The sequence below is a fragment of the Nycticebus coucang genome, chromosome 18 (genome assembly GCF_027406575.1).
Source record: "Nycticebus coucang isolate mNycCou1 chromosome 18, mNycCou1.pri, whole genome shotgun sequence".
In the NCBI taxonomy this organism is placed as follows: domain Eukaryota; kingdom Metazoa; phylum Chordata; class Mammalia; order Primates; family Lorisidae; genus Nycticebus; species Nycticebus coucang.
The window spans coordinates 79271724-79299711 of record NC_069797.1 but is presented as its reverse complement, the minus strand read 5'-3'; the positions used below and the strand labels follow the sequence as shown (position 1 = coordinate 79299711).

The following is a 27988-nucleotide window of genomic DNA, read 5'->3' as shown; positions in this document are numbered from 1 at the left end:
GGGCTCTGTCCTGGTGCCTCTTCGACCTGCCCTCTGTAAGTAAGGTACCTTCTAAGTCCAGCTGTGTGACAGGGAGTAGGAGCCAGAAAGGATCTGACCCCTTTGGGCTGGGCAGGGTGACAGGTGGGCTGAAAGATGAGTCACTAAACATGATCTTGGCCGCAGGGGGTAGGGAGCAGCTCAGTTTCAGCCCCTTTGAGGGCAGGCGTGACCTCGAAGCTTTATATAGCTCTCTATGCTCTATATAAATTACGAGTGAGGTCTCCTCAGACAGAACTCTCCTGCTGATCTGGGCTGGGCCGGGCTCCTTCCTCACCCTAGGGCAGTAGAGGTCCCAGAGGGACAGCCCACCCCACAGCCCACAGGATGCCCAGCAGAACTGCCCGCTATGCCCGCTACAGTCCGAGGCAGCGGCGCCGGAGGCTGTTGGCCAATCGCAGTGTACGTTTCCCCAATGATGTTTTGTTCCTGGACCACATCCGCCAGGGTGACCTGGAGCAGGTGAGGCGCTTCCTCCGGGCCCAGAAGGTCTCCCTGGACACCATCCACCCCTCAGGTAAGCTGACACTAGAGGAACTGGCTGAGGGTCTGTGGGGGGAGGGGAAGGCCATTAAGGGCGTCAGACCTCTGCCTCGACCTTGACCCCTGTCCCCTTCCCTACCCAGGCCTGGCCGCCCTGCACGAAGCTGTGCTCTCTGGAAACCTGGACTGCGTGAAGCTGCTGGTCAAATATGGGGCCGACATTCACCAGCGGGATGAGACAGGCTGGACGCCCCTGCACATCGCCTGCAGTGATGGGTACCCTAATATAGCCAGGTGAGAGGGTGGGCCGGGGCTGCCCAGGCTTTCTCCTCACCGCTCCAAGGCTAGCCTGTTGAGACTAGCCTCCAGGATGTGGCCCCCCAAAAGGTGACAGAGGCAGTGTTGGCAAGAACTCAGAAGGCTTCTGGAGGGTTTCTGCCCTATTGCCCTCATTAGAGCACAGTGGAAACCTGGCCACCACTTCCAGAGGGTCAGGTTTCTTCCTCCTCACACTCCCTGGAAAAAGCGAACAGGTGACCCCAGGCCGCCCCCGCTGCAGCCAGCTGTCCTCTGCCCAGGTACCTCATCTCCCTGGGGGCGGACAGAGGCGCAGCCAACGACGACGGCGACCTGCCCTCCGACCTCATCGACCCGAACTTCAAGGACCTGGTCGAGCTCCTCAAAAGAACCAGGATGGACTGAGCCAGGTCTGCCTCAGGGCGCCTGGCGCGGTCACAACCTGCCCCACCCCCTTCAGACCTGGCTTTTTCTCCAGGTGAATTTTTATTGTGACACTTTTTACTTTTTCAATAAAAGTGATTCCCAAGTCCGCGGTGGTGGCCCTATTACTGTACTCGGCTGCAGCCGCTTCCGAGGGTCGACGGGCCTCGTAGTCCACTCAGGTCAGGTTGGAGAAGCGCGGCGGCCACAGCCTCGCAGCCCTGCCCCCGAACCCCCAGTCTCTCCCGCCGCGCAGGTAGCCAGAGCCCCCAGCCCTCCCGCCACTCCCCCGCCCCCGCGCGCGCCGGGCAGTCACGTGCTCGCTCTCCGCCTGCGCCTGCGCGCCGGCTGAGAGTCTGTGGCGTCACTTCCGGCGGGGCCTCCCAGCTGGAAGAGGCGGCGGCGGCGATTCGGGGTGAGGTGAGGCGGGCGCGGCGCCGAGCAGTGGGTCGGGGCGGGCTGAGGCGGGCGCGGCTGAGCCCCGCCCTGTTGTCGCCGCGGCCGCGGGTGCCCAGCTGGGCCGGGCGGGGCCGCCGCGAGGGGAGGGGCCGGGCGGGAGGGCCGCGCCCGCTGTGGGCCCCGGGGCCGCCCCGCGCCCCGCCTCCCTCCTGCGCGGCTGCCCGGTGCCCGGCGCTGGGAGGGCGTCGCCCGGACTCCCGCGTCTGCGGGCAGCGCCGCTGCTTCCCGGTCCGCGCGGGCAGGACATGGAACTCCGCAGAGACGAGCCAGGGACCGGCCCCTGCCGGACACTAGCTGTCTGAAGCTGCTGTTGCTCAGATTGACAAACGTCCTCCTGTCCTCATTTTCCCAAGGGGACGTTTCCGAGGATGCCTCCTGAGCCCTGGAGCGCGCCATCCAGGCTCCTCAGTTCTTCCTTTCCGTCTGTCACCCCGCTTTCCGCGCGTTAGTGGGCTCCCCTTGCGGGACGCCACGCTGGGTCCGCGACGTAAACGGGGTGGGACCGGCTCCTGCTCTGCTCTGAGGACCTCACTGGGCAGTGGCTACTGACCCAGACCACGGCAAGGAGCACAGGGCCGCACAGGATGGCGGGCTCCACAGCATGTCTGTGGTTACCAGCTGTCCGGATCCTGCTCCTCTGCATTGCCCCGGAGTAGACTGCCCGGAGAAGATGGTCTTTCATCTGGACTCCCGAAGATGAGTAGGGTAGTTTTGGGCAGAGGGGACAGCTTGAGCAACAGCCCAGACATGTAAACGGGGAGTCACTGAGTGTAAAATGTTGGGAACGTTTGGAGAAGGTGAGTTTTAGGAGCTGAGTCTTTCTAGTTTTTTTTTTTTTTTTTTTTTGTAGAGACATAGAGTCTCACTGTACCGCCCTCCGGTAGAGTGCCGTGGCGTCACACGGCTCACAGCAACCTCTAACTCTTGGGCTTACGCGATTCTCTTGCCTCAGCCTCCCAAGCAGCTGGGACTACAGGCGCCCGCCACAACACCTGGCTATTTTTTTGTTGCAGTTTGGCCGGGGCTGGGTTTGAACCCACCACCCTCGGCATATGGGGCCGGCGCCCTACTCACTTAGCCACAGGCGCTGCCCAGGAGCTGAGTCTTTCTAAAGGATGTGGCTTGGAATCGGGGTGATTCAGAGGATGTTGAGGTTTCTGAGTAGGACAGAGATGCAGAGGTGGGTACAAAGGCTCAGGTCTGCTGCTGTGCGGCCAGGCCATCACCCAGGAAGGAGGGTGACAGGTGGAGCAGGGCAGAAATCCTTGCCTGGGTGTCTCTAAGGACCAGCAGGCCTCTGTTTGGGGCGGTAATGCAGTAACCTACTGGTATCTGCTTGGGTAGTAGAACATTTTTTCATAAGCCTCATTGGCTGAAAAAGATAGAATGTGAAGGGAAAATGGACTTTAAGAGGGCGGCGCCTGTGGCTCAGTCGGTAAGGCACCGGCCCCATATACCGAGGGTGGCGGGTTCAAACCCAGCCCCAGCCAAACTGCAACCAAAAAATAGCCGGGCATTGTGGCGGGCGCCTGTAGTCCCAGCTACTCGGGAGGCTGAGGCAAGAGAATCGTGTAAGCCCAGGAGTTGGAGGTTGCTGTGAGCTGTGTGAGGCCACAGCACTCTACCAAGGGCCATAAAGTGAGAATCTGTCTCTACAAAAAAAAAAAAGAAAATGTAAATATTTTCCCAGATTTACGCCTGTAATTCTAGCACTGTGGGAGGCAGAGGCGGGTGGATAGCCTGAGTCACAGGTTCGAGACCAGCCTGAGCAAGTGCGAGACCCCCGTTTCTAAAAAATAGCCAGGCAGACCAGGCCCAGTAGCTCATGCCTGTAAGTAATCCCAGCTCAGGATTGCCTGAGCTCACAGGTTCAAGACCAGCCTCAGCCAGAGCGAGACCTCATCTCTAAAAATAGCCAGGTGTTGTGGCCGGCTCCTGTAGTCCCAACTACGTGGAAGGCTGAGGCAAGAGGATCACTTGAACCCAAGAGTTTGAGGTTGCTGTGAGCTAAGATATCACAGCACTCTACCAAGGGTGACCAAGTAAGACTGTCACCAAAAAAAAAAAAAAATTAGCGGGATGTTTTGGTGGGTGCCTATAAGGAGGCTGAAGCAAGAGAATCACTAGAGCCCAAGAGTTTGAGGTTGCTGTGAGTTATGACACCATGGCACTCTACTAGGGTGACAAAGTAAGACTCTGTTCCAAAAAACAAGAAAGAGGGTGGCGCCTGTGGCTCAAAGGGGTAGGAGGTGGTGAGTTCAAGCCCAACCTCAGCCAAAAACTGCAAAAAAAAAAAAAAAACAACAACAACAAGAAAGAAAGGGAAATTAAATGTCACAAACTCCAAAGGAACATAGAATGAATAGCAGTGGCGTCATTGATTCCGGAATATCCATTATCACTTCGTTGGAGAACAGTATCACTTCACGTCATGTCCCTAGGCATATGGCTGTGTGGGGGGAAGTTTGAGACTAGGAAGCTAGAGACTGGGGTTCTGACCCACCCTGCACTTTGTGCTGTCACGCACCCCTACCTCCCCTAGGAAGTCTTTGAAGCCCTGTGTCTCATGGACAAGGAAGGTTCTACAAAGATCCATCTAATGAGACTCCCCCTCCCTATCTTATGAGTGTGGGGAGTGGGTGTTTCAGGGAGTCTAAAGACCTGTGGTAATGTGCAGGCAAGAGCTGAGGCAGGCCCTGGAGTGGTTCAGGCCAGCTGGAGCATTTGGGCCCAGCCTCAGCTGCCATAGCCCTGGAAGCTGTAGGAGGGGCAAGGATTTGGAGTCACTTGGGAGCCACCTGCACTGGGCTCCTCACTCTCTGAAATGGGTTTGTCAGGGTGCCTTCTTGGCTTAGCTGTGGGGACTCTTGCAGTGTGTGTAAATGGCCTGGCAGATCAGCTGCCCCTGTTTGCTGTGGCTGGCAGAGGTCTTTTCTCTCCATCCTGTGTTTTCCTGTATTCTCACTGCTCTACACACACTTTGCCTGGACTTCTCTGTTTCATGCTTAGTAAATAACAGGATCCCTTTCATTTTTAAAAGTGTCCATTTAGGGGGCGGCGCCTATGGCTCAGTGAGTAGGGCACCGACCCCATATGCCGAGGGTGGCGGGTTCGGACCCAGCCCCGGCCAAACTGCAACAGAAAAATAGCCGGGCGTTGTGGCGGGCGCCTGTAGTCCCAGCTGCTCGGGAGGCTGAGGCAAGAGAATCGCGTAAGCCCAAGAGTTAGAGGTTGCTGTGAGCTGTGTGACGCCACGGCACTCTACCCGAGGGCGGTACAGTGAGACTCTGTCTCTACAAAAAAAAAAAAAAAAAGTGTCCATTTAGGGCAGCGCCTGTGGCTCAGTGAGTAGGGGGTGGCCAGCCCCATATGCCAAGGGTGGCAGGTTCAAACCCAGCCCCAGCCAAACTGTAACAAAAAAATAGCCGGGTGTTGTGGCGGGCACCCAGAGTCCCAGCTGTTCGGGAGGCTGAGACAAGAGAATCGCGTAAGCCCAAGAGTTAGAGAGGTTGCTGTGAGCTGTGTGACATCATGGCACTCTACCTGAGAGCGGTACAGTGAGACTCTGTCTCTACAAAAAAAAAAAAAAAGTGTCCATTTAATAGCCAGGCATTGTGTTGGGCACCTGTAGTCCCAGCTACTTGGAAGGCTGAGGCAAAAGAATTCACTTAAGCCCAATTGAGGTTGCTGTGAGCTGTGATGCCACCCAGGGCGACAGCTTAAGCCTCTGTCTGAAAAAAAAAAAAAAAACAACAAATAAAATAAAAAAATAAAAGTGTTCAGTTGAAAGACACAACATATGAGGCTAGGTGTGATGGCTCACGCCTGTAATTCCAGCACTTTGGGAGACCAAGGCAAGACGATTACCTGATTTCATAAGCTTGAGACCAGCCTGAGCAAGAGTGAGTCCCCATCTCTAAAAATAGCCAGGCATTGTGGCGGGCACCTGTCCCAGCTACTCAGGAGGCTGAGGGAAGAGGATTGCTTGAGCCTAAGAATTTGAGATTGCTGTGAGCTATAAGATGCCACAGCACTCTACCGAGGGTGACAAAATAAGACTCAAAAAGAAAGAAAGAAAAAGACAACATACAACAATGGCTCTGTCTCTTGTCATTTTGGATTAGGAACCACAGAGACCTCCCTGAGATGTGACTTTCGTGGCTGTGATTTCAACCTTAGTAGAGTAGGTCGGCATTGTTGGGGGTGCCTCCAGAGAAGTGAGGGTGTGGATGCCCTGACTCTTAGAGGGGGTTGCCTGGTGTCAGCAGGATAGTGTACACGACTTCCAGCCACAGAATGCCCATATTTTGACAAGCGTAACACACTCCCATGATTAAAGTGTACCCAATTTTTTTGTCTATTCAGTAAAAATTTTATTGTTTATTTTTTAACATGGTACAAGAAATTTTATGTTAAAAATAATTACAAAATAGGGTGGCGCCTGTGGCTCAGTGAGTAGGGCGCCAGCCCCATATGCCGAGGGTGGTGGGTTCAAACCCAACCCTGGCCAAACTGCAACAACAACAACAAAATAAAATAAATTAAAAAAAATAATAATAATTACAAAATATGGTGGTGACTTTGGCTCAGTGAGGAAGGCGCCAGCCCCATATTCTGAAGGTAGTGGGTTCAAACCCAACCCCGGCCAGACTGCAACAAAAAATAGCCAGGCGTTGTGGCGGGCACCTGTAGTCCCACCTACTTGGGAGGCTGAGACGAGAATTGCCTAAGCCCAGGAGTTTGAGGTTGCTATGATGCTACCGCACGCTACTGAGAGTGATAAAGTGAGACTGTTTCTAAAAAAAAAAAAAATAAAATTATTATTATAAAATACAAAAACAGATACCAGGTTTTATGTACTGGTAACAAATTACGACATTTGTACATCATAGAAGGCGAGGAGTTCTTCTGCTTGTCAACATCAGACATCAACTATGTCAACATCATAGTCGTTGTCTTTTTTTTTTTTTTTTTTTTGAGACAGAATCTCACTCATTTGCCCTGGGTAGAACCCTGTGGTGTCATAGCTTGCACTAATCTTAAACTCTTGGACTCAAGCATTCATCTTGCCTCAGACTCCCAAGTAGCTGGGACTACTGGCACCCACCACAATGCCTGGCTAGTTTTTCTGTTTTTAGGAGAGATGGGGTCTCACTCTTGCTCACACCAGTCTTGAACTCCTGAGCTCAGGCAATCATCCTGCCTCAGCCTCTCAGAGAACCGGGACTACAGGCATGAGCCATCTTGCCCAGGCTAAGTATAGTCTTCTCCAGTTTCTACATCACAGGTGTCTTCTCAAGAGTCATTTTCCTCATCTCAGTAAATTTCATCATCAATTCCATACATAGCATTGCTGAAGCAGCCTATTTTTTTTTTTTTTTTTTGTGACAGAGTCTTGCTATTGTTGCCCTTGGTAGAGTGATATGGTGTCATAGCTCACAGCAACCTCAAACTCTTGGGCTTAAGCAATTCTCTTGTCTCAGTCTCCCAAGTAGCTGGGACTATAGGCGCCCGTCACAACACCTGGCTATTTTTTTTTTTTTTATTGTAGTTGTCGTTGTTTAGCAGGCGCTGGCCAGGTTTGAACCCACCAGCCCCAGTATGTGGCCAGCACCCTAACCACTCAGCTATGGGTGCCAAGCATTAGCTTAAAGGTTGCAGTGTGCAAAAACCGTTTCAACATTTTTCCAAGGGATTTTCCAATAATTTTTGTAAAAATACCAGCTAGATTGCTGCCCCCACCAAAAGGTACAAAGAGAAATATGTTATTCTTTGTTGGCTGAAAATGCTTTCACTGCATGTTTGTTCTAAATTCAACAAAACCGATTAGTATATTCGAGGGTATTGCATATGGATGTCATTATTGCTTTCTAGAGTTACACTTTTAATGAATAAGGATAAATAAAAGAATGAAAAACATTTACATAAGCAGACTGTGGTAGCTCACCCCTGTAATCCCAGAACTCTGGGAGGCTGAGACAGGAGGATTGCCTGAACTTAGGGGTTTGAGACCAGGCTGAGCAAGAATGGGATCCTGTCTCTAAAACTAGAAAGATTAGCTGGGTGTTATATGGCAGATGGTTGTAGTCTCACCTACTGGGAAGGCCGAGGCAGGAGGATCTCTTTGAGCCTAGGAGTTTGAGGTTGCTGTGAGCTAGGCTGACACCCCAGCACTCTAGCAGGGCTAACAGAGTGAGCCCCAGGACCCCAGAAATAGGAATGGGCAGGGACGGAGCTTGTACTAATAGTTCTCTGGGATTCTCCTGCCCACAGCACCTGGCGAGTGCCCCTCTTGACCATCCCAGTGTAGCCAGCTTCCTTACCTTAGTGCTGTGTGTCCTCAGCTGGCCAATGCAGAACCTGAGCCTCACAGGTCACTTCCTCCCCCAGAGCTACAGAGTCCTCTGGGCGGAGAGTGCAGTGGTAAGCAGGCCACGTTCCAAGGCACCCTGCCTGCTCTGCTCCTATCTCTCCAGGGCACTGACTTGGGCTCGTGTCCACACCAGGGGAGCAGGGAGCTGGGACAGGGGCCTGTGCTGGGGAGCCTATGTGACCATTGGGAAGCTTGTCCTATTTCACAGAAAGGAGAGTACAACTCAGGAGAAGCAAGCCCAGCCCCGTAACCCCCAAGGACAGAGCTAGGCTCTCCAGGGACACTAGATCTCCAGAGGCGGCCAGCAGGAATGTCAACAGAGCTGTTGCCTGATGTGTGTAAGGAAGGGACTCTGGGCAGCACTGGTCCAGGTGCTGTCAGTGAGGACACTGGACAAGTTCATGGGCTTGGGCCCGTGTATGCCCTGGCTCACCTCCACCTCTTACCCCTGTGTCATCCTTAGCTGCATGGGGTCATGCAGGGCCCACAGCTACCTGCCTATGGGCAGTGGGCAGTGCAGTCACAGGGTTGTTCACAGATTCTAGGGAGGAGGCAAGTGTGCCTCCTCTGCAGCCCTCTGCTGCAGAGCATGGTTCTCCATACCACTCCTGTGTGATCTTGCATTTCAGAAGCAGAGGGGACCTGGCAGCGGAGGACTGGGACCAGACGCCCCAGCAATGACCAGGTGGGTCTTAGGCAGACAGGGTGGCCTCCGCCTGGGGGTGGGGTGTGGGTCTTAGCCCCATCCTCATGCGCTGGCCTCCCTAGCTCCCCTGTCTCCAGAGTCGTCTACAACGGCAAGAGGAATAGCAGCCCCCGCTCTCCCACCAGCAGCAGTGAGATCTTCACCCCAGCCCATGAGGAGAATGTACGCTTTATTTACGAAGGTGGGTGTATCTGCTGCAAGCCCAGGGAACTTCCTGGAGCCCCTTGCCTGCCTTCCTGGCCCTTCCAGGGCAGAGCCCAATCAGCCCTTCCACAGCCTCTTGGGGCCCAGGAGGGCTGGGCTGACCAAGGAGACCCTGTTTGGTGGGGAGACCTGGTTCTGATAGTGGGAGAGCAGAGCAGGAGGCTGGGCAGCCTCAGGAGGGAGGCAGTGGTTAGAGTCTGACCCTGGCACTGGGGGATTTCTGGGGAGAGGGAGGCGGGGGTAGGGGACAGAGGGTATGCCCAGCCTTGGGCACAGCATGGAGCAGAAGTGGCCAGGAGCAGGAGATGTATGCCAGGGGTGAGGACCCCAAGAAGCAGGGCTACCCAGAGGCTTCTGACTGTGGCCCTGGTCATTTGTGCAGGAGAGGGCCTGCTGGGCAGGGCAGAGAGGCTGTGCCATGGGGCGCAGGCACTGAAGACAGATGCTCTCTGGCTTGGACAGTGGCTAGCTAGGACCCTGCTGGACACTGACCCCAGGTCAGGACTCTAACCACACCCGCCCTCTGTTTGCCCGCAGCCTGGCAGGGTGTGGAGCGAGACCTGCGGAGCCAGATATCGGGCAGTGAGCGTGGCCTGGTGGAGGAGTATGTGGAAAAGGTCCCTAACCCCAGCCTGAAGAGTGAGTGGGGTGCCCTTGGGGGACAGGAAGGGCCCCACTTCTTGCTTACTTCCTGGTGTCCTGTTCTAAGACAGCTTGGTCCCAGGGCCAGAGGTGGGGACTGGATGGAGCCCCGTGACCACGATTGACCACACTGTCTCTTGGCAGCCTTCAAACCCATCGACCTGAGTGACCTGAAGCGCCGGAACACGCAGGACACCAAGAAATCTTAGAGCACCCAGCCCTCCCCGCCTCTGGAAGACCAGGGTGCACTTGACCTTGGTTACCTCCTGTCTTGTGGGCCACTCCTGGAGGGGAGGGGCCTTGCCCCAGCAGGCAGCAAACCTAGGCCCCCAGGACCGTGTGATTGATGGCTAGGGCAGCCCCTTCTCTCCAAGCCCCTCCTTTCCTCTCTGGGGTGTCTCAAGCTGCCTCTGTCACTAGGGATTGTGGACCTGCCAGCCCTGTCCTCCTCCAGGCCTGGCTGCATCTGTGGAGCTACCTGGCCCCCTTCTTTCCCTGTCCTCCTCACCTCTGCCCCCACCCTGGCCTCAGAGTCAGGAGGGAATAGATGGTACCTCTTGTCACCCTGGCTTGTGGCATTGGGCTAGTTTTGTCCTTAAGGTGGCCAAGACACAGGACAAGGCCAGCCCCCCGCCCCCTGGCCTAGTAGTTTCAGTCTCTGCAGAGGCTGCTGCTCCTGTGGCCTAGCCCCTGGAGGGGTCCCCAGTGCAAGGCCTGGCCTCCTAGCATCTGGCGCTGTAGCCCCTTGGGCAGGGCACCGAGGTGACCATGAGGTGATGATGCTGACGAGTCTGTCCTGGCTCTCTGGGGGGTTGCTAGCAGGGTCACCAGGGTCCCTTTTCTCCCTGTGCCCTCTGAAAGCCAAGTGTCTGTGTGGATCTGGAGCCTGGAGGTCCATGAATAAAGGCGGTGGCTCTGTGTAGGCCTCATGGCAGTTTCTCATGCCCTGCCCCAAGGCCTGCATACCCCCATTCCCAGATGTGGTTCATCAAGCCCAGCAGTTCTCTGTTCAAGGGCCTGGACCCCACAGGGAGCCTGGGCCTCCAGGGGCAGGATGGTGGTGGAGCAGAGGCATCCTGGGTGGGAGAGGCTGAGGCTGCTCTTGTCCCTCTGTGGGGGGGTGGGCCGGGCCCCCGAACCCATCCTCTGGGGCACCAACTGTGGACCCTCTGGAGAGTTAGTTCCTTTGCTGTCCTGATAAAGAGGGTGGCAGAGACACGATTATACTTGACTTTCAAACCTGGAAGCAGCCTTGGCATTGAGCCGCTCAGAAACGAAACCAGAACTTGTTCCAGGAACACCCTTTCCCAGGAGAGTGTTCCAGGGCTCCGTGGCCCCACAAGTGCCTCCTGGTGGAAGAGTTGGGGCAGGAGATGCTCACTTGGGACAAGACTGCCCAGGGAAGGAGGGGCAGGAAGGGCTGTTCCTGCAATAAAACAGCCATTGTTGGAGCAGTGAACACTTGCTGGTGTCTGGATGGGAGCCAGCTCCTTTTGGACATACGGTCTTTTTGAGGGGTTTGTGTGCCCACCAGGTGGGGTCACCCAAGCTGCTTCATGTTGTCTGGGGACGTGGGGGTGGGGGAGGCCTAGTGAGGTACAGGCAGCTGCAACTTGAATATCACTGGGACAGTCAACAGGGCGCTAGGCCTGTGTGTGCTCCTCTCTGGCACATGTCCTTGCTAAGACCTGCCCAGTAATGGCTACCAGGCACCGGGGGCCAAAAGCAGCTCTGCAAGGTGAGGCCCACCTGTACTTGGGCTTCCCAGACAGGATGCAAGGGATGGGCTCAAGTGCCAGCCGCCAGAGCACATGTATGACTAAGCAAGTCATGTTTTCTGAGCCTGTTACTTCGTGTGGTAAGAGCCTCGTGGAAACTCTTGACAGGGTGCTCAGTCTCCTACAAGTTAGACCTATCCAAGAATCCTCAGATGGGAGCCTGGACTCTGTGGTCTGGTGGCTATTGTCACGCCGTTGGTGTGAGCCCCTGGGGCACACGACACACTGGCTTGACTTGGTTTCCCTATCTGTAAAGTGAGGGTGTGGGCCATGGTGGTCTAAAGGCATCTTCCTTACAGGGCTGCAGGGACCCCCTACGCAGCACCTGGAGATACCCAGAAGAAGCTAAGTTAAGAAAAGGACTCGAGGCTCGGCACATGTGGCTCAAGTGGCTAAGGCACCAGCCCCATACACCTGAGCTGGCGGGTTCAAATCCAGCCCGGGCCTGCCGAACAACAATGACTGCTGCAACCAAAAAGTAGCTGGGTGTTAAGGTGGGCACCTGTAGTCCCAGCTACTTGGGAGGCGGAGGCAGGAGAATTGCTTGAGCACAAGAGTTGGAGGTTGCTGTGAGCTGTGATGTCACAGCACTCTACCCAGGGTGACAGCTTGAGGCTCTGTCTCAAAAAAAAAAAAGCAAAGAAAGGGACTCAAGGGCCCTGCATGGGGCTCACAGCAACTCACCACTCCTGGAGGCCAAGGCAGGAGGATCACCTCAGGAGTTTGAGGCTACAGTGAGCTATGGTGACACCACTGTACTCTAGCCTGGGTGACAGAGTAAGATCCTGTCTCAAGAAAGGAAAAAAAAGGAAAGGCTCGGTGCCCCTAGCACAATGGTTATGGCACGGGCCACTTGCACATGGAGGGTGGCAGGTTTGCACCCAACCTGGGCCAGGTAAACAACAATGACACCTGCAACAAAAAAATAGCTGGGGGATGGTGCCTGTGGCTCAAAGGAGTAGGGCACTGGCCCCATATGCCGGAGGTGGTGGGTTCAAACCCAGCCCCGACCAAAAGCTGCAAAAAAAAGAAAAAATAGCTGGGCATTGTTGCAAGCGCCTGTAGTCCCAGCTACTTGGGAGGCTTAGGCAAGAGAATTGCTTAAGCCCAAGAGTTGGAGGTTGCTGTGAGTTGGCACTCTACCTAGGGCGACATAGTGTGACTGTCTCAAAAAAAAAAGGGATTGATGGACAGCGCCTGTGGCTCAAAGGAGTAAGGTGCCAGCCCCATATGCCAGAGGTGGCAGGTTCAAACCCAGCCCCAGCCAAAAACTGCAAAAAAAAAAAAAAAAGGGGGTTGATTTTGGCTCCAATCCTTTATGGGTCATTCTTATACTGGGCCCTGGAATCTGGACCCTTCCCTGCCTACTGTCACCATGGCCCCCTGGGCCTGCGTATCCCATGCCTTCTGGCCTGGGTGGGTATGAGACACTGCTTGAGGCTCTTCACCCCCTCTTCCTGCCAAAGGCTCTTGGCTTAGGGGGTCTGTCTGCCAAGAAACCATAGAGGAGGGGATGGCCTGGTTAGGCCCCTTGCTGGGAGAGAGGTAGGTTCAGGGACCTAGAGTGCAGGAGGGCAAGGGAAGGGCTGGGAGAGGGTGTAGCGCACCACCCCTTCCTTGAGGTGGACTCCGGAATGGTCAGCCTTGTGGGGCCAGTGCCTCCTACCCATGGAGCTGGACTCAACAAAGAGGAGGATGCTGCAGTGTGGGCACCAAGCCCTGGTACCTGCTGGCTGGCTGCTGGAGACACTCCCCGCCCCGAGCGCTCCCCACCCATGCCCTGGTTGTTGCTTGCTTCCATTCAGTATTGGCAGCTCTTGTGGGTTTTACAACCCAGTTTACAATGAGACAGTGACCTCTTTCAAGGGATATCTAAGCTTTTATTTGGTTCTAATTTTGTCTTGTAAAATACTTTAATGACGGGCTGCGCCTGTGGCTCAGTGAGTAGGGCGCCGGCCCCATATGCCGAGGGTGGTGGGTTCAAACCCAGCCCCGGCCAAACTGCAACAAAAAAATAGCCAGGCGTTGTGGCGGGCGCCTGTAGTCCCAGCTGCTCGGGAGGCTGAGGCAAGAGAATCGCGTAAGCCCAAGAGTTAGAGGTTGCTGTGAGCCGTATGACGCCACGGCACTCTACCGAGGGTGGTACAGTGAAACTCTGTCTCTACAAAAAAAAAATAAATAAATAAATAATGACTAAAACAAAAAACACCTAAAAGTGCAGCTTCTGGAAGAACCATTTGTTCCTTGTACCCCTCTTCAAACTTGGCCTTGGCTTCCTATCTGGCCTTGTATTTGAAGCAGGATCTGAGAACACCCTTGTCGACCACAGTTTTGTCCAAAGGGTTGCCCACAGAGCACCTTGTGCGCACAAGGTGACTGGGCATAAACTTTTATGAAAAACTTGATCTGTGATTGTTTGGCAATATTTCTTACCCATGGCAGCTGTCCCTTTCCAGGGATAGTGGTCAATTTCAGCCACAGAGCATGGCTGGCAGGGCCGTCGAGGTGCCACCACCAGTGGTCTCCACAATGACAGCTTTGCGTCCAGAGTAGTGTGCACCAGCACCACTTTCCTGGGTCTCACAGACTTGCCCATTTCCACAGCAACCCCAGGGCCTGCAGCAGAAAGGGAGGGCCAAGTTGTTTTTTTTTTTTTTTTTTTGGTAGAGACAGAGTCTCACTTTATGGCCCTTGGTAGAGTGCCGTGGCCTCACACAGCTCACAGCAACCTCCAACTCCTGGGCTTAAGCGATTCTCTTGCCTCAGCCTCCCGAGTAGCTGGGACTACAGGCACCCGCCACAACGCCCGGCTATTTTTTGGTTGCAGTTTGGCCGGGGCCGGGTTTGAACCCGCCACCCTCGGTATATGGGGCCAGTGCCCTACCGACTGAGCCACAGGCACTGCCCTTTTTTGTTTTTTTTTTAAAGACAAAGTATCTTTGTCTCCCTTGGTAGAGTGCCCTGGCGTCATGCCTCACAGCAACCTCCAACTCCTGAGCTTAAGCAATTCTTTTGCCTCGGCCTCCCAAGCAGCTGGGACTACAGTCACCCACCACAACGCCCGGCATTTTTTTTTTTTTTTTTTACACATGAAAAGTCTTTATTAATCCTCTTGTGAAAAATCTATACAATGTCTGCAGATAACATCACTGTAGAGTCTTTAGTCCTTCGCCTTCTCGCCGGCACCAACATTAGCCTTTGCAGTCCCCCTGACTTTCTTCATTCTGTTCTTGCGTTCCGTTCACTGCTTTCTTGACGTCTTTTTCTTCTCATACAGGCCAAGTCTATGTTTGGGTTCATTTTTCTTTTTTTTTTTTTTTTTTGTAGAGACAGAGTCTCGCTTTATGGCCCTTGGTAGAGTGCCGTGGCATCACACAGCTCACAGCAACCTCCAGCTCCTGGGCTTAAGTGATTCTCTTGCCTCAGCCTCCCGAGTAGCTGGGACTACAGGTGCCCGCCACAGCACCCGGCTATTTTTTTTGTTGTTGCAGTTTGGCCGGGGCTGGGTTTGAACCCGCCACCCTCGGCATATGGGGCCGGCGCCCTACTCACTGAGCCACAGGCGCCGCCCTGGGTTCATTTTTCTTTGCATAATCCAAAGAATCGTAAATCATGCAAAGCCCGTTGTCTTCCAATACCACCAAAGTGAGTTCTGAATCCAAATATGAAGATGACATCAGGTGTGGTCTTGTACATTTTGGCTAGTTTTTCTCTAATTTCTGTCTTTGGTACTGTTGCCTTCCCGGGATGAAGGACATCAATGACCATTTGTTTCCTCTGAAGTAGTCGGTTAGTCATGAACTTCCTGGTCCAGATAGTTACTGTGTCGTTCATGATGGCTGGCAATCCTTGGGCAGCCAGGGAGGAAGAGCCGGCATTTTTTTTTTTTTTTTTTTGTAGTTATTGTTTGGCAGGCCTGGGCTGGATTCAAACCTGCCAGCTCTGGTGTATGTGGCTGACGCCTTAGCCACTTGAGCTACAAGCGCCGAGCCAGGCTTTTATTTTTTTTCTTTTTCTTTTTTTTTTATTTTTTTTTTAGAGACAGAGTCTCACTTTGTCACCTTTGGTGGAGTGCTTTGGCATCACAGCTCACAGCAATCTCCAGTTCTCAGGCTTAGGCGATTCTCTTGCCTCGGCCTCCTGAGTAGCTACAGGCGCCCGCCACAACGCCCGGCTATTTTTTTGCTGTTGCAGTTTGGCCCAGGCCAGGCTCAAACCAGCCACTCTCCGTATATGGGGCTGGTGCTCCACTCACTGAGCCCCAGGCACCGCCCCAGGCTTTTATTACTATTTTTTTTGGCCAGGGTCGGGTTTGAACGCATCACCTCCGGTATATGGGGCTGGTGCCCTACTCCTCTGAGCCACTGGTGCCGCCCCAGCTTTTATTTTTTAATCAAAATTTTATCTTAGCTGGGTGAGGTGGCTCATGCCTCTCCATGAGAGTTGCCTCTTTTCCTCCCACTCTCACATCAAACACTCCAGGTCATCTCGTGGACATTCTGCATTTGTGTGGTTACGTATGTCTACTGTTAATGCACTTCTCTGTCCCCTGTTTTTCTGTAAACTGCGATGAGATATTGAGTTAATCAGAGTCACAGGAGGCCTCTAATGTCAGGAAGTCTGGCTATGGTATGTGCACTGGGCTGCAGGGCCTGGGACAGAAGGGAGACCTGGTAGGCCCTGAAGTGCACATGGGAGCAAGGAACGCGTGGGAGAAGCTCTGCCTGGAGGTGTGGAGTTGGAGACTCCATTGCACATCCAAGTGTACATGTGGAACTGGAAGTGGGTTTTGCCGTGTAGGTTTGTAGCCAGGCAAGGTGATGACACCTGTAGTCCAAGCTACTCAGGAGGCTGAGGCAGGAGGATTGCTTGAGCCCAGGAGTTTGAAGTTGCTGTGAGCTGTGATGATGCCATAGCATACTATAGCCAGGGTGACACAGCGAGACCCATCTTTAAATAAATAAAAGTGTGGGTTTGGGAGGGCCACAGGGGCTGTGGATAGAATTAGGAGTTACATGGCTAACACCTGTATTCCTAGCACTCTGGGAGGCCGAGGCGGGTGGATAGTTTGAGGTCACAGGTTTGAGACCAGCCTGAGCAAAGCAAGACTCCATCTCCACTAAAAACAGAAAAACTGAGGCAAGAGGATTGTTTGAACCCAAGAGTTGGAGATTGCTGTGAGCTATAACACCATGGTACTCTACCCAAGGCGACACCTTGAGACTCTATCTCAAAAAAAAAAAAAAAGATAAAGCTCGGAGTAGGGTAAGGCCTGATTTCTGGCCACAGCAGCAGAGGAGGAGAAAGCAGGAAGACCCAGAACCACAGAGAGCAGGGTCAGAGGAGGAGCAGGCAAGGGCAGGTCCTGGGGTGCAGGGTGGCCATGGTGTTCAGGGGGCTGAGCCAGCTCTGAGTGACCCAGCAGCCCCCAGCTTTTCCCATCCACTTTGCCTGGAGGTAGTTGCTTTCAATTACTCAGCTGATTCTTTGGTTTGTGTTTTTATTTCTAAATAACGTTGAGTTGTAACTTCTTGATTTTCTCTTTTTTTTTTTTTTTTTTGTAGAGACAGAGTCTCACTGTACCGCCCTCAGGTAGAGTGCCGTGGCCTCACACAGCTCACAGCAACCTCCAACTCCTGGGCTTAAGCGATTCTCTTGCCTCAGCCTCCCGAGTAGCTGGGACCACAGGCACCCGCCACAACGCCCGGCTATTTTTTAGTTGCAGTTTGGCCGGGGCCGGGTTTGAACCCGCCACCCTCGGTATATGGGGCTGGCGCCTTACCGACTGAGCCACAGGCGCCACCCTTGATTTTCTCATTTTATCCCCACCATCCCTCCCCCCACACACACACACCTGTCCCTGTCCGCTGTGCTCCCCACATAGTCCTGTTTTCTCCTGCGATTTTGGTCACATTGAGTGTTCATGTGTCTGTTTGTATATAGAACTGAATCCTGTCATTATCTTTTCTACCCAACTTTTTGTTTTCTTTGGAGTTGTTAATTGCCTGCCTTTTTCACTTACTTAGTTTTTTATGTACTAGCCACTAATTAAGTCTTGAGCTCTCCACCAGGTTACCCCAATCTCCACTGTGTCCAGTCACCTTCACCCACTAAGGGGACCTCTCCTGAACCTTTTGCCTGCCTAGGTCCCTACCCAATGGTCCAGCTTTGGGCTCTCCAAAGTCTGAGAGTGTTGCTGGATGTTGTAGTCCCCATCTTCTTTTCTCTCATTCTCTACCCTTATTTTAATAGTATGTGTGTCACAGAAGTCATCTCACTCCCAGCCATCCACACGCACCACTCTTTTGCACTGAATGTTCCCACACATTCCATCTAACGCACATGGGTGTGCATTTCCCATCTTCCATAATCACATGCAGGCTGCTCTCCCCTCAGGGCACACACACACTCTGCTAGGCAGAACCCAGGAGGTCCTTTGGGGGAAAGGGTCAGAAGATCAGGCCTGAAGTAGAGATGGGAGGGAGGTCACAATAGGGAAGGGACAGAGCATCTGAATGTTGTGGAGGATTCTGTGTGGGCTGCCTTAGAAAGTGGCTCCTCTATTCACCTGCAGGCCTGGGCAGGGCCAGTGCTATTGGCTGGCTGAGTCCAGCCCCTGCCGGGCCCCAGCACCACCCAGCTCCACCAGCCTGCTCCAGTTCCCAGGAGTGGGGGAGGACAAGGGCAGAGGGACTCAAGATGGGGAGGGCTGTCAGGAGGCCCCAGGTGAGTGGCATACCTTGGGGCAGTCACCAACCCTGAGCTCAGCTGGCGTGAAGGAGAATTTACACTCTCCTGTTGCTAACTCAGAGCAGCCCGTGCCCACATAGGCATCTGGGCATCCAGAGTTTGGAGACCCAGAAGCTAGGGCCTGGGACAAGAGCTGACCCAAGCCTCAAGGTCAGGCGCCTGGGGCCTCCAGCGGGTACAGCTGGCTGGACTATCTCCTGGCCTGTGGTCCCCCAATCACAGGAACCCTAGCAACCCAGAAGGGCCCAGCCTTGCCTCACAGGCTTTCTGCCTGTCCCCTCTCCCCTCCCTGCTGTGCACAGGCCCTGCAGTGGGCAGCAGGGTGGGGGCTCCCCAAGAGGGCCCCAGCACTTGGTGAGTAATTCTATTTACCTTTCCTGAGAGGCCTAGTGTCCTCTCATTTGCTCCAATTAGCCTGGCTGTGCCTGAGTGGCTCCAGCCCACGTGGCTAAGGGGGCTGTGGGCATCCTCCTCCCACCGCCTAGAGGGGCAGCTTTGGGCTCCACTCCTGGACTTGTCTCTACCCCTGCCTGGTCCTCAGAGGCACGTCTAAACCCAGGACTTAACACATGCATCAGATATACTGTGCCCTAGACAATTAGGGCAGCCACTCCAAAGCACCCCTGACTCTTCCTGGGTCCAACACTTAGGAGGCAGCTCCTTGCAGGCTGATGCCACCTCTCCTGCCAGCCAAGCAAGGATGCCCACAGTGGGTAGGGCAGAGCTCCTCTGATATGTGCTGGGGGCTATGCAGATAGAGGGGCTGTGCTGCAGCTTTTAACTAGACTCAAGGCAGTTTTTGGAATCCATTCTTGGTGCTTCAACCTGCTATGTAGCCTGCGAACTGCCAGGGTGGCTGGAGCTGCGATGGAGGGCAGTCCTGCCATGCATCCCAGTCCAGGCTACTTCCAGGGAGAGGGCTTCTAGAGATACCCTGTGGGTACATCTGATGTTCCTGGGTGTTGGTAGGACTATGGCATCAGGCCCTCTCTTAGACACCGTGCCCTTTCACATCTCTCTGCTGGCAAATATTGATCCTCTGGGAGGCTGGGGGCCAAAGCTCCTGGAGGACCACCCACCTGAACCAGGTGGCCAGAACCTGCTCAAGCAGGGACAGGCACTGCTGTCCACCCAGGGACCCACTGGGGGATCCAGCTCTAACTCTCTGGGAAGCAGATGCTCCCTCTGGCACCACCCACAGCCGGCACCAGCCACCCTCCCCAGGCCATCCCCAGCCCCACTCTCCCAGATGTGCACTGTGGCCATTACTTGCTCTTTATTGTAGGAGGGCACACACATGGGACATGCCAACACACGGGGTCATAGGCATGCAGTTTACCGTACACTCCCCAACCCCAGATCCTGCCCTCAGGGACAGGGCAGGTGTGGGGAGGGGCAGCCTCCGCCACAGACCTCCACACTGTGGGAGAGACGGACGGCAGGGCCCTCCAGCCTCAGCAGTGTGTCCAGTTCTGGGCTGTCCAGTGATGTCCTCTCTGGGAGTCTGAGTCCAACCCCAGCCAGGGATTCAGAAGGTGTTTTCAGCCAACCCAGGGAGGCCACCGGCCAAAGGGGGCTCTCCAGAGGTATCCTGGCCAGCCCCATTGCTGCCACCTCCCCTTACAAGCTGCAGCTTCTCGCTGGGGGTGCTGTGGCTGGGCCCAGTCGATGCCACATGGCTGCTGGTGCGCAGCTCCTGCCGCAGTGCTTTGCCCAGGAGCCAGCGGCGCCAGTACCGCCGCAATTCTGACTGCACCTGGGGGTATGTGGAGGCTAGGGCCAGTCCCTGGGCCTTTCTGTCCTGCCCTGGCCTCCCCAGTCCCCTGCTGTGGTGTTCCTCAGAGTCATGAAAGCTGCAAGCTAGGCACAGTAGTGCTGCCCCCGCACCAGATGCTGGGATGCCCCCACCCCACCACTGTGCACTCTGAGTTGGACAGGGCTGATGCATCTTGGGGACGCTGACACCCAGTGCTGTGGCAACTGTGCTCAGATCATGCAGGTACAAGGGACAGGAGTGGCCTGAGCTCAACCCCAGTTGAGGGTGGGCTGGGTGTCCTCACGGACGCCCAGGGCAGGGATGATGGCCTCAGACTCCCACCCACCTCCTTATTGAGGAAACAGTAGAGGACAGCCACCAGCAGGCCCTGGAGAGAGAGAGAGTGTGTCAGTGGCAGTGCCCTAGGCCCTGGGGTAGGGGTGAGGGTAGGGGTCAGGCAGGCACCTGGAAGGAGCTGAGGAAGAGGTCGAAGAAGAGCTTGGTGGAGCGCAGGGTGCCCTGGGCGTGCTCATCGGTCACAAAGGCGAAGACCACCTCATGGACCCCCAGCAGGGGAATAAGGGTCAGCGTGGACTTGGCCAGCCTGCAGGGGAAGGGCCTGAGCCACCCTGTGCCTGCCCACACCAGCTTTGGTGTCACATCCCAGGCACTCTCTGGCCCTCAAGGTCTCCAGGTAGCTGGCCCCGCCCACACCCACCGGAACTTGTAGTCTGTGTAGTGCATCTGACGGGCTTGCAGCTTGGCCATGAGGAGGTGAATTATGCGGACAAAGATGATGAAATTGATCTGTTTGAGGAGGGCACAGGTTGGGGCAACCCTCAAGCCCCAGGCCCAGCTCTGTGTCCCTGGCTAACCCCATGTGTCCCTCCTGCAGGTGTGCCTGGCAGCCAGATGGGCCTTGGGGCTGGAGGGGCCACCTGGCCTGCTGTCCAGGGCGCTGGACAGGGAGTGCTGGAGCCTCCCTCCCTGTCCTTCTAGACCAGGCAGGATGCTGTCTGTCACTGGGCTGCCTAAGGCGTGCCTGGGTGTACTGCCTGCCAGACCTTCCCCTGGGGATCTCACCAGGATGGCCAGGAAGACAGGGAAGCGGAGGATCCACCAGAAGCCCATGTTGTCATTGCTGGTCCAGCACCTGCAGGTGGGGCACTCATACCCTGGGGCACAGTCCACCCACCCCTCAGCCCCACAATGGCTCTTCCAGGATCCCATGATGTCTCCAGAAGGGAAGGCACAAGGTCACCAATGACCCCATCCCATCTAAGCTCCAGGTTTGCCACTCCCTTGGGCTGCCTTTGGCCAGAGTCCCCCACCTACCACCTGCTGCCCTCAAGGCTTCTCTCCCCACTCAGCTCATACTCACTGGACGTTCTCAAACAGACATTTGATCACTGCCCAAGGGATAACAAACAGCATGGGTGCACCTGCAGAGGGCAGCAGCTGTTGTCCCAAGGCCCTGGCCAGCGTGCCCCTCCGCAGCACCAGCCCACTTACCCCAGCCGATGCCCAGGTAGAGGGTGAAGCAGCTCCTCTCAGGAAGGGTGGCACGGCCAAGTAGGCTGTGCAGGTGCACGCCCTCTACCAGCAGCCAGCAGTAGTTGGCCACCACACCATACTGCATGAACACAGAGGCCACCCGGCAGCCAGCCATTGCCTAGCACAGGGTGCAGTGTGAGCAGGGTCACACTGCCACCTGCCCACCAGGTCCAGGCCTGGCCGGGGGGATGGCAAAGCGCTTACCCCGTCACTGAGCCAGATGCTCACGCTGAGGTCGTCACCAATCTTCTGGCTGTAGCGGGTTTTGAGTAGCCGGTCAATGACCAGCACAGAGCAGGCCTTCAGCATGAAGGATGCAAACAAGTTGGCGTGAACGTAGTTCCGGGTGCAGTGCAGCTTTCTGCAAAGACAGCGAATCAGCCCCACTGCCTTCCTCCCTGCCTGGCTGCCTGTGAACTTGTGGCACCTACCTGAAGCCCAGTAGGGTGGCCAGGGCCAGGACCAGGGCCCCCAGGGACAGGCTGTAGCCCACCGTGTACACCCCCTGGAAGCTGCTGTACATCTTGACCACCTCCTTCTGCAAACCACAGTGGCTGGTCAGGGCAGGGCAAGGCTGCCTCCTGCACCTCCACACAGCCTTGCCGCATCTGCCACAGGCTGACCTGGACCTCCAGCTCCTCATCGTCCATCTGGCACTGGGAGGCATTGCGCCATGGCTGTCCCCGGGGCCCACGTACCCACTGCCCATCAGGGCCGCATCTCTTGAACACGAGGCGGTGCTGCACTGGGGGTGCAGACAGGCTCTGTCAGCGCCAAGCCCAGGCCTGGCCCCTTGGTCACCCCATCCCCTGTGGTTACCTTTGTGATGCCAAGGCAGGTACCAGGGGCAGGAGATGTTGGCTGTGGTGTTAGGGTGGGTGTCGGGCCAGCAGGAATACTTGTCGAAGGTTCTGTTACAGACCAGCTCTGCAGAGGCAGGGCCCGGGGTGGGGGTGGGAGGAGGGGCTCCCTTAGCAGGGCCTGGCCTGAAAGAACCCTCTTCTGGAAGCTGGGGTGCTGGTGGCTCATCTCCTCTCCCAGACTATTGCCAGGGCTGTTCTCCCCCGACCTGGGTCTGGAGCCAGGTTCCCCTGGCCATCTGCCTTCCCAGACCGACTGTGCCTACCCCCACCTCCAGCCTAGCTTATCTCTGAGTGCCAGCTTCCCCCAGGGCACCTCCCCTGGGAGACCACGTATCTCAAATGTATCCCAAACCCATCCTAGGGTCTCCACTCTGGGGGCTGAAGCCCGATGCTATTGGCATCCATCTTTGGTCCAGGGCCAACGCTATGGCTCCCTTTGCTCAGCCTGGTGGCCTCACAGGGCCGGGGGGGTGTCCCTCTGCCTGTCTCTCTGCACTGACAGTCCAGATCATGAGGTCCAGCCTGAGCCCTGCCCAGCCTGTGTACACTGCCAGCCTCCTAGGTCCCGTGTCTCCCATCAATTGCCTGCGCATTCTGGGCTCCGTGGGGGGCAAGGATGGGTCCCCAGGCTCAGGCAGCCAGCCGGGGCAGCTCTACTCTTTCTATAACCACTTCTTGGCCATGCAAGTTCTGGCCTCTCAGTGCTCACTGACCATAGTAAGGTTGCCTATAAAGGCAGGGTGGGACCTGGGGAGTGACAGGTACTCCCAGCCCTGTAGGCCGCTTTGAGGAGACAGCCCTCCTGTGGGGGGAACACAGGGCCGGGAGGCTGGAAGGCCCTGTTGGGGGCTTACCAGTGGGGTGGGGCAGCAGGCTCAGGTTGTGGTAACACTGGTCCCTGTACAGCTTCCACTTCTCAAACAGGAAGTCCATCACCTGAGCAGAGGTGGCCTGCAGCTGGGGGCAGGTAGAGGGGCCAAGAGACAGACAGGACAGTGCCAGTCAGTGCAGGCTATGTGCACAGGGCCCGTCCATGCAGAAGCACTCACCTTGTAGGCCAGCAGCAGCAGCAGCAGCAGATAGGGGTGTCGTGGCCAGGTGGGGGACATGCTTCCAGGCAGCTGTCTCCCACATCTGGCAAGGGCTGCACGTCTAGGGCACATGGGTCCTCGCAGGTGTGGGTCCTCCTCCACAGGTTGCTGAGTGGCAGAGCAGCAGAGTATGGAGAGTCCTGACCAGAAGAGTATCCTACTGCCCTAGACCCGGCCCAGAGCTGCAGAGTCCTCCTGACAAAGCAGGAGCTGAGGGCAGGAGACACCGGAGTGGTCGCTCTTTACCAGTGTGAGGCTAGGGGGCCCGGCCAGCTTCATGTGCTGGCAGGTCCTGTCTGGGACATAGGAGCTGCACGTCTGCTCCGGGTGGGGTTCTCTCCTGCCACCTAGGGCCGTCTGTCTGGTGGCCCCTCTCCTCTGTGCTGGAGGCAGCTACCCTCCTGCCTGGTCACCTATCCAAAGCGCACAGAGCGGGGCCAGCCTCCCCGTCTATTCCTAGCCCCTAACAAAGCTGGCTTGCCAGGCAGACCTGACCCAGTGTGCCAAGGGTGAGGGTGGTGGTGCTGGGACCACTGGACCCCCAGTACCACAATGACTGAGATGGCCAGGCCAGTTCACAGCTGTGCCAGGGGTCAGGTGTATGGGGTATACACTTAGAATGGTCTGTATCACATGCATGCCCCCCCTCCCAGCACTGGGGGATCCAGGTGCCCCAGGGCCCTGGCCAGCAGGCTGATGGGCAGTGCATTCCTTTGAGATCAGCACTGCCCATGCTGACTCAGGTGAGGACACGCCTGCCCAGGTTGGTTGGGCCTGGTCCCAGGCCAGAGCCAGCAGCTGGGATGGGGCATTTCACAGAGTATTTTGCTCCAACAGAACCCATGGGGAAAGTAGGAGGAGCTCTAGGGTGACTTTATAGGGCACGCTAGGAACCCCAAGAGCCTACAGGGATGTGACAGGCCCTTCTTCTGGGCACCCTCAAATGGGGTTAGAAGTGTGGCCAGATGGCTAGACAGACTGCTGGCTGTCCAGATGGAAGGCAGTGCTGGAAGAGACCCGGCGAGTGGGAGGAGGCTTCCTGCACAGATAGCCCAGAGACCCAGCAGACACCTGCCTCGTGGACCTCCCCAGTGGAAAAGCCACCCAGGCTTGGAGCTTCAATTAAGGACCTTCAGAGTGGAGGTTCCTCTTCAGAGGAGAAGGCAGCAGGCAGGTGAGGGTTGGGGAGCAGTTTAGGTGTCCCCAACCTTGGGGTCAACCAAGGGGCCTTATCTTTTCTGATTCTGATCAAACAGCTCCATCTGCTGTGCTGCCCTCATGGCTCAGGCCATGGGCTGGCGGGGGAGGAGTAGGGGTGCCGGCCCCCAGCCAGGGGGATGCCTGAGCCAGAGGAGGGTTATGAGCAGACAGGCTCAGGGGTGCAGGAGAGGGGGAGTAGGATGAGGGGTGGCCAGAATAGGGTGCATAGTGCAGATGCAGGCAGGGGCATGCAGAGGAAGCACACTGCTGATAAGCTGTCCCTGTCTGGGGCCTGCAGCCAGGCCTGGGGGGAATGCGTGCTCAGGCCAGTGCAACATCTCTGTCGGGAAATGGGGACCTTTGATGCTGGCCTCACTGAGCCCAGTGAACAGTGTGGAGAAGAGAAGGGGTGGACACACAGACCAGGGCCTGCCTTCCAGCGGGGCTCAGCCAATCTGAGGACCCCAGAGAGAAGCAGGGGGCTGAGGGGAGGAAGAGACTCTCTATGTCCCCCCAGCAGGGCAGCTAGGAGCTTCCCACAGAGCCCAGTGCCCACAGGCTGGACAGGAGTCAGGGCACACCTCACCCCAGGTCCCTCCAAGTCAGGCCCCTCCTCAGAAGAGGCTGGGCATGGTGGGAGCAGGGAGCCCTGTCCCTAGTGTGCATCAGGTGAGTGTGAGCAAGAAAACTTCTAGGCACTTTCTTTTTTTTTTTTTTTTTTTTTGTGATTTTTGGCCAAGGCTGGGTTTGAACCCGCCACCTCTGGCATATGGGACCAGCGCCCTACTCCTTGAGCCACAGGTGCCACCCTCTAGGCACTTTCTGAATGGGGGATGAGTCTGGGGCACTGAGTTATAGGTGCATGCAAGGCTGAGGGCCCAGGGTCCCTGTGGGAGCACCCGGGCACAAGTCTGACCTGAGAAGAAGAGGGACTGGGCAAATTCAACTTCCCAGCTGGAGACCCCCAAGTCCTATCACTGAGGAGAGGGTTTTGCCACCCCACGGGAAGAAATAACCATGCTCAGCCTGCTCACCCAGGGGATAGATTTTCTTTTCTTTTCTTTCCTTTTATTTATTTTTTTTTTTTGACACAGAGTCTCACTCTGTTACTCTGAGTACACAGCAACCTCAAACTCCCAGAGCTTAACTGATCTTCCCACCTCAGGGTCCCAGAGTGCTGGGATTACCTGCATGAGTCACCATGCCCAACCTCAGGATAGATCTTTGTTGAGGGAGGTGACTGGAACCCTGGGATAAGAGGCAGCCAGTGTGCTGGACTCACTCCCAGCTCCACTGTCCCAGCCTCTTTCTGCCTTATTGCCCTTGGAGGCCATAGTGAGGGCCCCCTACCACACACCATCCTCTCTATGCCCAGCCCAGAGGGAGCACATGTAGGGGCAGCGAGGCCACTTGCTGGCTGGTGCCATTGCCGCCCTGGCAGAACCCATGGCTCTTGGGTGCTTGAGGGTCAGCCAGGGCCACAGACCTAAACTGGGGAGGGGCCGCCAGGACAGGTGGATGGACTGTTGGCCAAGGCAGGCAGGGTGGGGCTCCCTCAGCTTGAGTGGGGAAGGGGCCTCTCAGATGCCTTGGGGAGCCTCTGAGGGTTACTGAGGTGGGAGCGGGCTGTTTATGTGAAAGAGAGCAGGCAGGGAAGGTCACTGCCCCAGGGCCTGGATGGGGCCACAGGCTGTTGACAAAGCCTGATTCCCGGCCCTCCCCTCAAGGGGGCGGGCAGGCCTGGGATGCGGGCCAGGGTGTGCTCCGACCCCCTCAGCCCTCATGTCCCTAACACGAGAGAACAGAAAAACAGCCCAGCCCTGGCCAGACCGGTCATCAAAGGATGCGAGCAGGAAGGTCAGGGGTCAGTCGGTTCAGGGGCCGGGACGCAAATCCCGCGGCCAAGGGTGGGGGGCGCTGTGAGAGGCCGGAGCAAGGCAGGGCAGTGACCAGTGCCCGCTGCGGGTCAAAGTCACAAGTGTGGACCGCGGAAGAAGAGCAGGCTACACGGGGTGCAGACGCCCCTCACCCAGCCCGGGCAAACTCGGCTACTACAGTGGGGTCCTGGGGCGCAGGGCCCGTCAGAGCTGGGGCAGGCGCCCCAGGGGTGCACCCGCGGTGCCGCCTGCGCGCCCACGGGGAAGGGCGGCCGGAGGGGTCCCGGAGGGAGCAGCGAGTCCGGCGCAGAGTGTGGCGGCAGTTGCCACCGACACCGCCCTGCCGAGGCCGCGCTCCGAGGGGGCAAGAGGATGGGGGGAAGGGCTGAGACCCCGAGCCTGCCCGACGTGCGGGACCAGGTGATCGTCCGAGCCAGGAGGGGACATCGCAGGGCTGGGAACGAAAGTGTCGGAAGGGGTGAGGACGGCGACTTGCGGTCCACGAACCTGTCCGCACAGTGCTGGGGCCCCCACCGGCCGGCTCCCCGCTCCCGGTTCCTGGATCCGCTCGAGAACGTCCACTCGGGCCGCAGCCCAGGTGCTCACCGCGCGGTGCCGATCCGGGCTTCGGCTCTGCTCCCGCCGTCCTCGGGGCACGTTCGGGTCGGGCCGCTGGCCTCCGCGGCGCTGCCGGTCGGGGTCGGCGCCGGCTCCGCGCCCGCGCCCGCGCCCGCCTAGCCGCACGCAAACTTCCCGGCGGCGACGCAGGGCGGCGGAGCGGAGGCGGAGGGGGAGGGACGGGCGCGGGGGCGGCCCCGCGGGGAGGCAGCCGGGGGTCCCGCCCGCCCCTGCACGCAGCATCCCCCCAACTCCCGGCCTCGCCGCGGCCCTGCCGACCCCCAGCGGGGAGCCTTCGCTAGCGCCCCAGCTCCGCGGAGTCCCGCACAGCCCCGCACGGTCGTCCCCAATACGCGCGCAGAGCCGGTCTCGAAACTCCTACCCTGCGGATCCTGTCCCGTGGACCCTTGCCCCGCAGCCCCGACCCATGGACCCTCGTCCGTGGACCTCCGTCCGGGCAGATGGTGGTCACGTGGGCCTCGGCTCCCCGCAGGGACGCGTTGAGGTGTGTGGAGCCGGCGCCCGCTGAGGGTAGGATCTGCGACTCAACGCCCCTTCCCCTTGCTCCCTCCTTGTTTCTGTTTCTTCTCCTCCAGCCTATTGCCTCCCAGATGTTTAGGAAGGACTGACACCCCTACCCACCCCCTGCAGCTCCTGGGTGACACTATGCCTGCCAGAGCTGACCCAGTGGTGGCTGGGCTGCAGGCCCAGGTGTGCGGGCAGCTTGAGGTCTGACTGGCCCTTCCCAGGATGGCCCCCTGGGAAGCCATTTAGCCCTCTCTGTGCCACATTCCAGGGTCTGGTGATCCCCTTCCAGCATGCCCGTGCAACACCCCCGCCCCACCCCCAGCTGGCTATCTGCTCCAACCCCTGCC

The 27988-nt window shown here is 56.8% G+C and overlaps 3 protein-coding genes across 7 annotated transcripts; 2 read left to right on the top strand and 1 right to left on the bottom strand.

Moving 5' to 3' along the window:
- The first annotated feature begins 257 nt into the window (after positions 1-257).
- Positions 258-1345, top strand: PPP1R27 (protein phosphatase 1 regulatory subunit 27). Its single transcript, XM_053568100.1, has 3 exons — positions 258-556; positions 666-816; positions 1101-1345. The coding sequence occupies exons 1-3, from the start codon at positions 367-369 to the stop codon at positions 1222-1224; spliced, it is 465 nt and encodes a 154-aa protein (XP_053424075.1). The 5' UTR covers positions 258-366; the 3' UTR covers positions 1225-1345.
- Positions 1346-1594: 249 nt separating this feature from the next.
- MCRIP1 (MAPK regulated corepressor interacting protein 1) lies at positions 1595-10605 on the top strand. Of its 5 annotated transcripts, none has more exons than XM_053568096.1 (6): positions 1624-1657; positions 2320-2406; positions 8704-8759; positions 8843-8961; positions 9522-9623; positions 9771-10605. In XM_053568096.1, exons 2-6 carry the CDS (start codon positions 2398-2400, stop codon positions 9833-9835), a joined length of 351 nt encoding a protein of 116 aa, XP_053424071.1. In that variant the 5' UTR covers positions 1624-1657; positions 2320-2397; the 3' UTR covers positions 9836-10605. The 5 variants fall into 5 exon arrangements, with proteins under 5 accessions (XP_053424072.1, XP_053424074.1, XP_053424071.1 ...); XM_053568095.1 differs by having other exon boundaries at positions 1624-1662; XM_053568097.1 differs by lacking the exon at positions 2320-2406 and having other exon boundaries at positions 1595-1662.
- Positions 10606-19413: 8808 nt separating this feature from the next.
- Positions 19414-27557, bottom strand: GCGR (glucagon receptor). Its single transcript, XM_053568094.1, has 14 exons — positions 27003-27557; positions 23377-23526; positions 23182-23284; positions 22284-22391; positions 22088-22209; positions 21896-22002; positions 21669-21825; positions 21423-21582; positions 21292-21352; positions 20994-21063; positions 20629-20717; positions 20376-20514; positions 20257-20298; positions 19414-19910 (listed from the first exon to the last, which is right to left on the bottom strand). Exons 1-14 carry the CDS (start codon positions 27354-27356, stop codon positions 19683-19685), a joined length of 1890 nt encoding a protein of 629 aa, XP_053424069.1. The 5' UTR covers positions 27357-27557; the 3' UTR covers positions 19414-19682.
- Between the last annotated feature and the right edge of the window lie 431 nt (positions 27558-27988).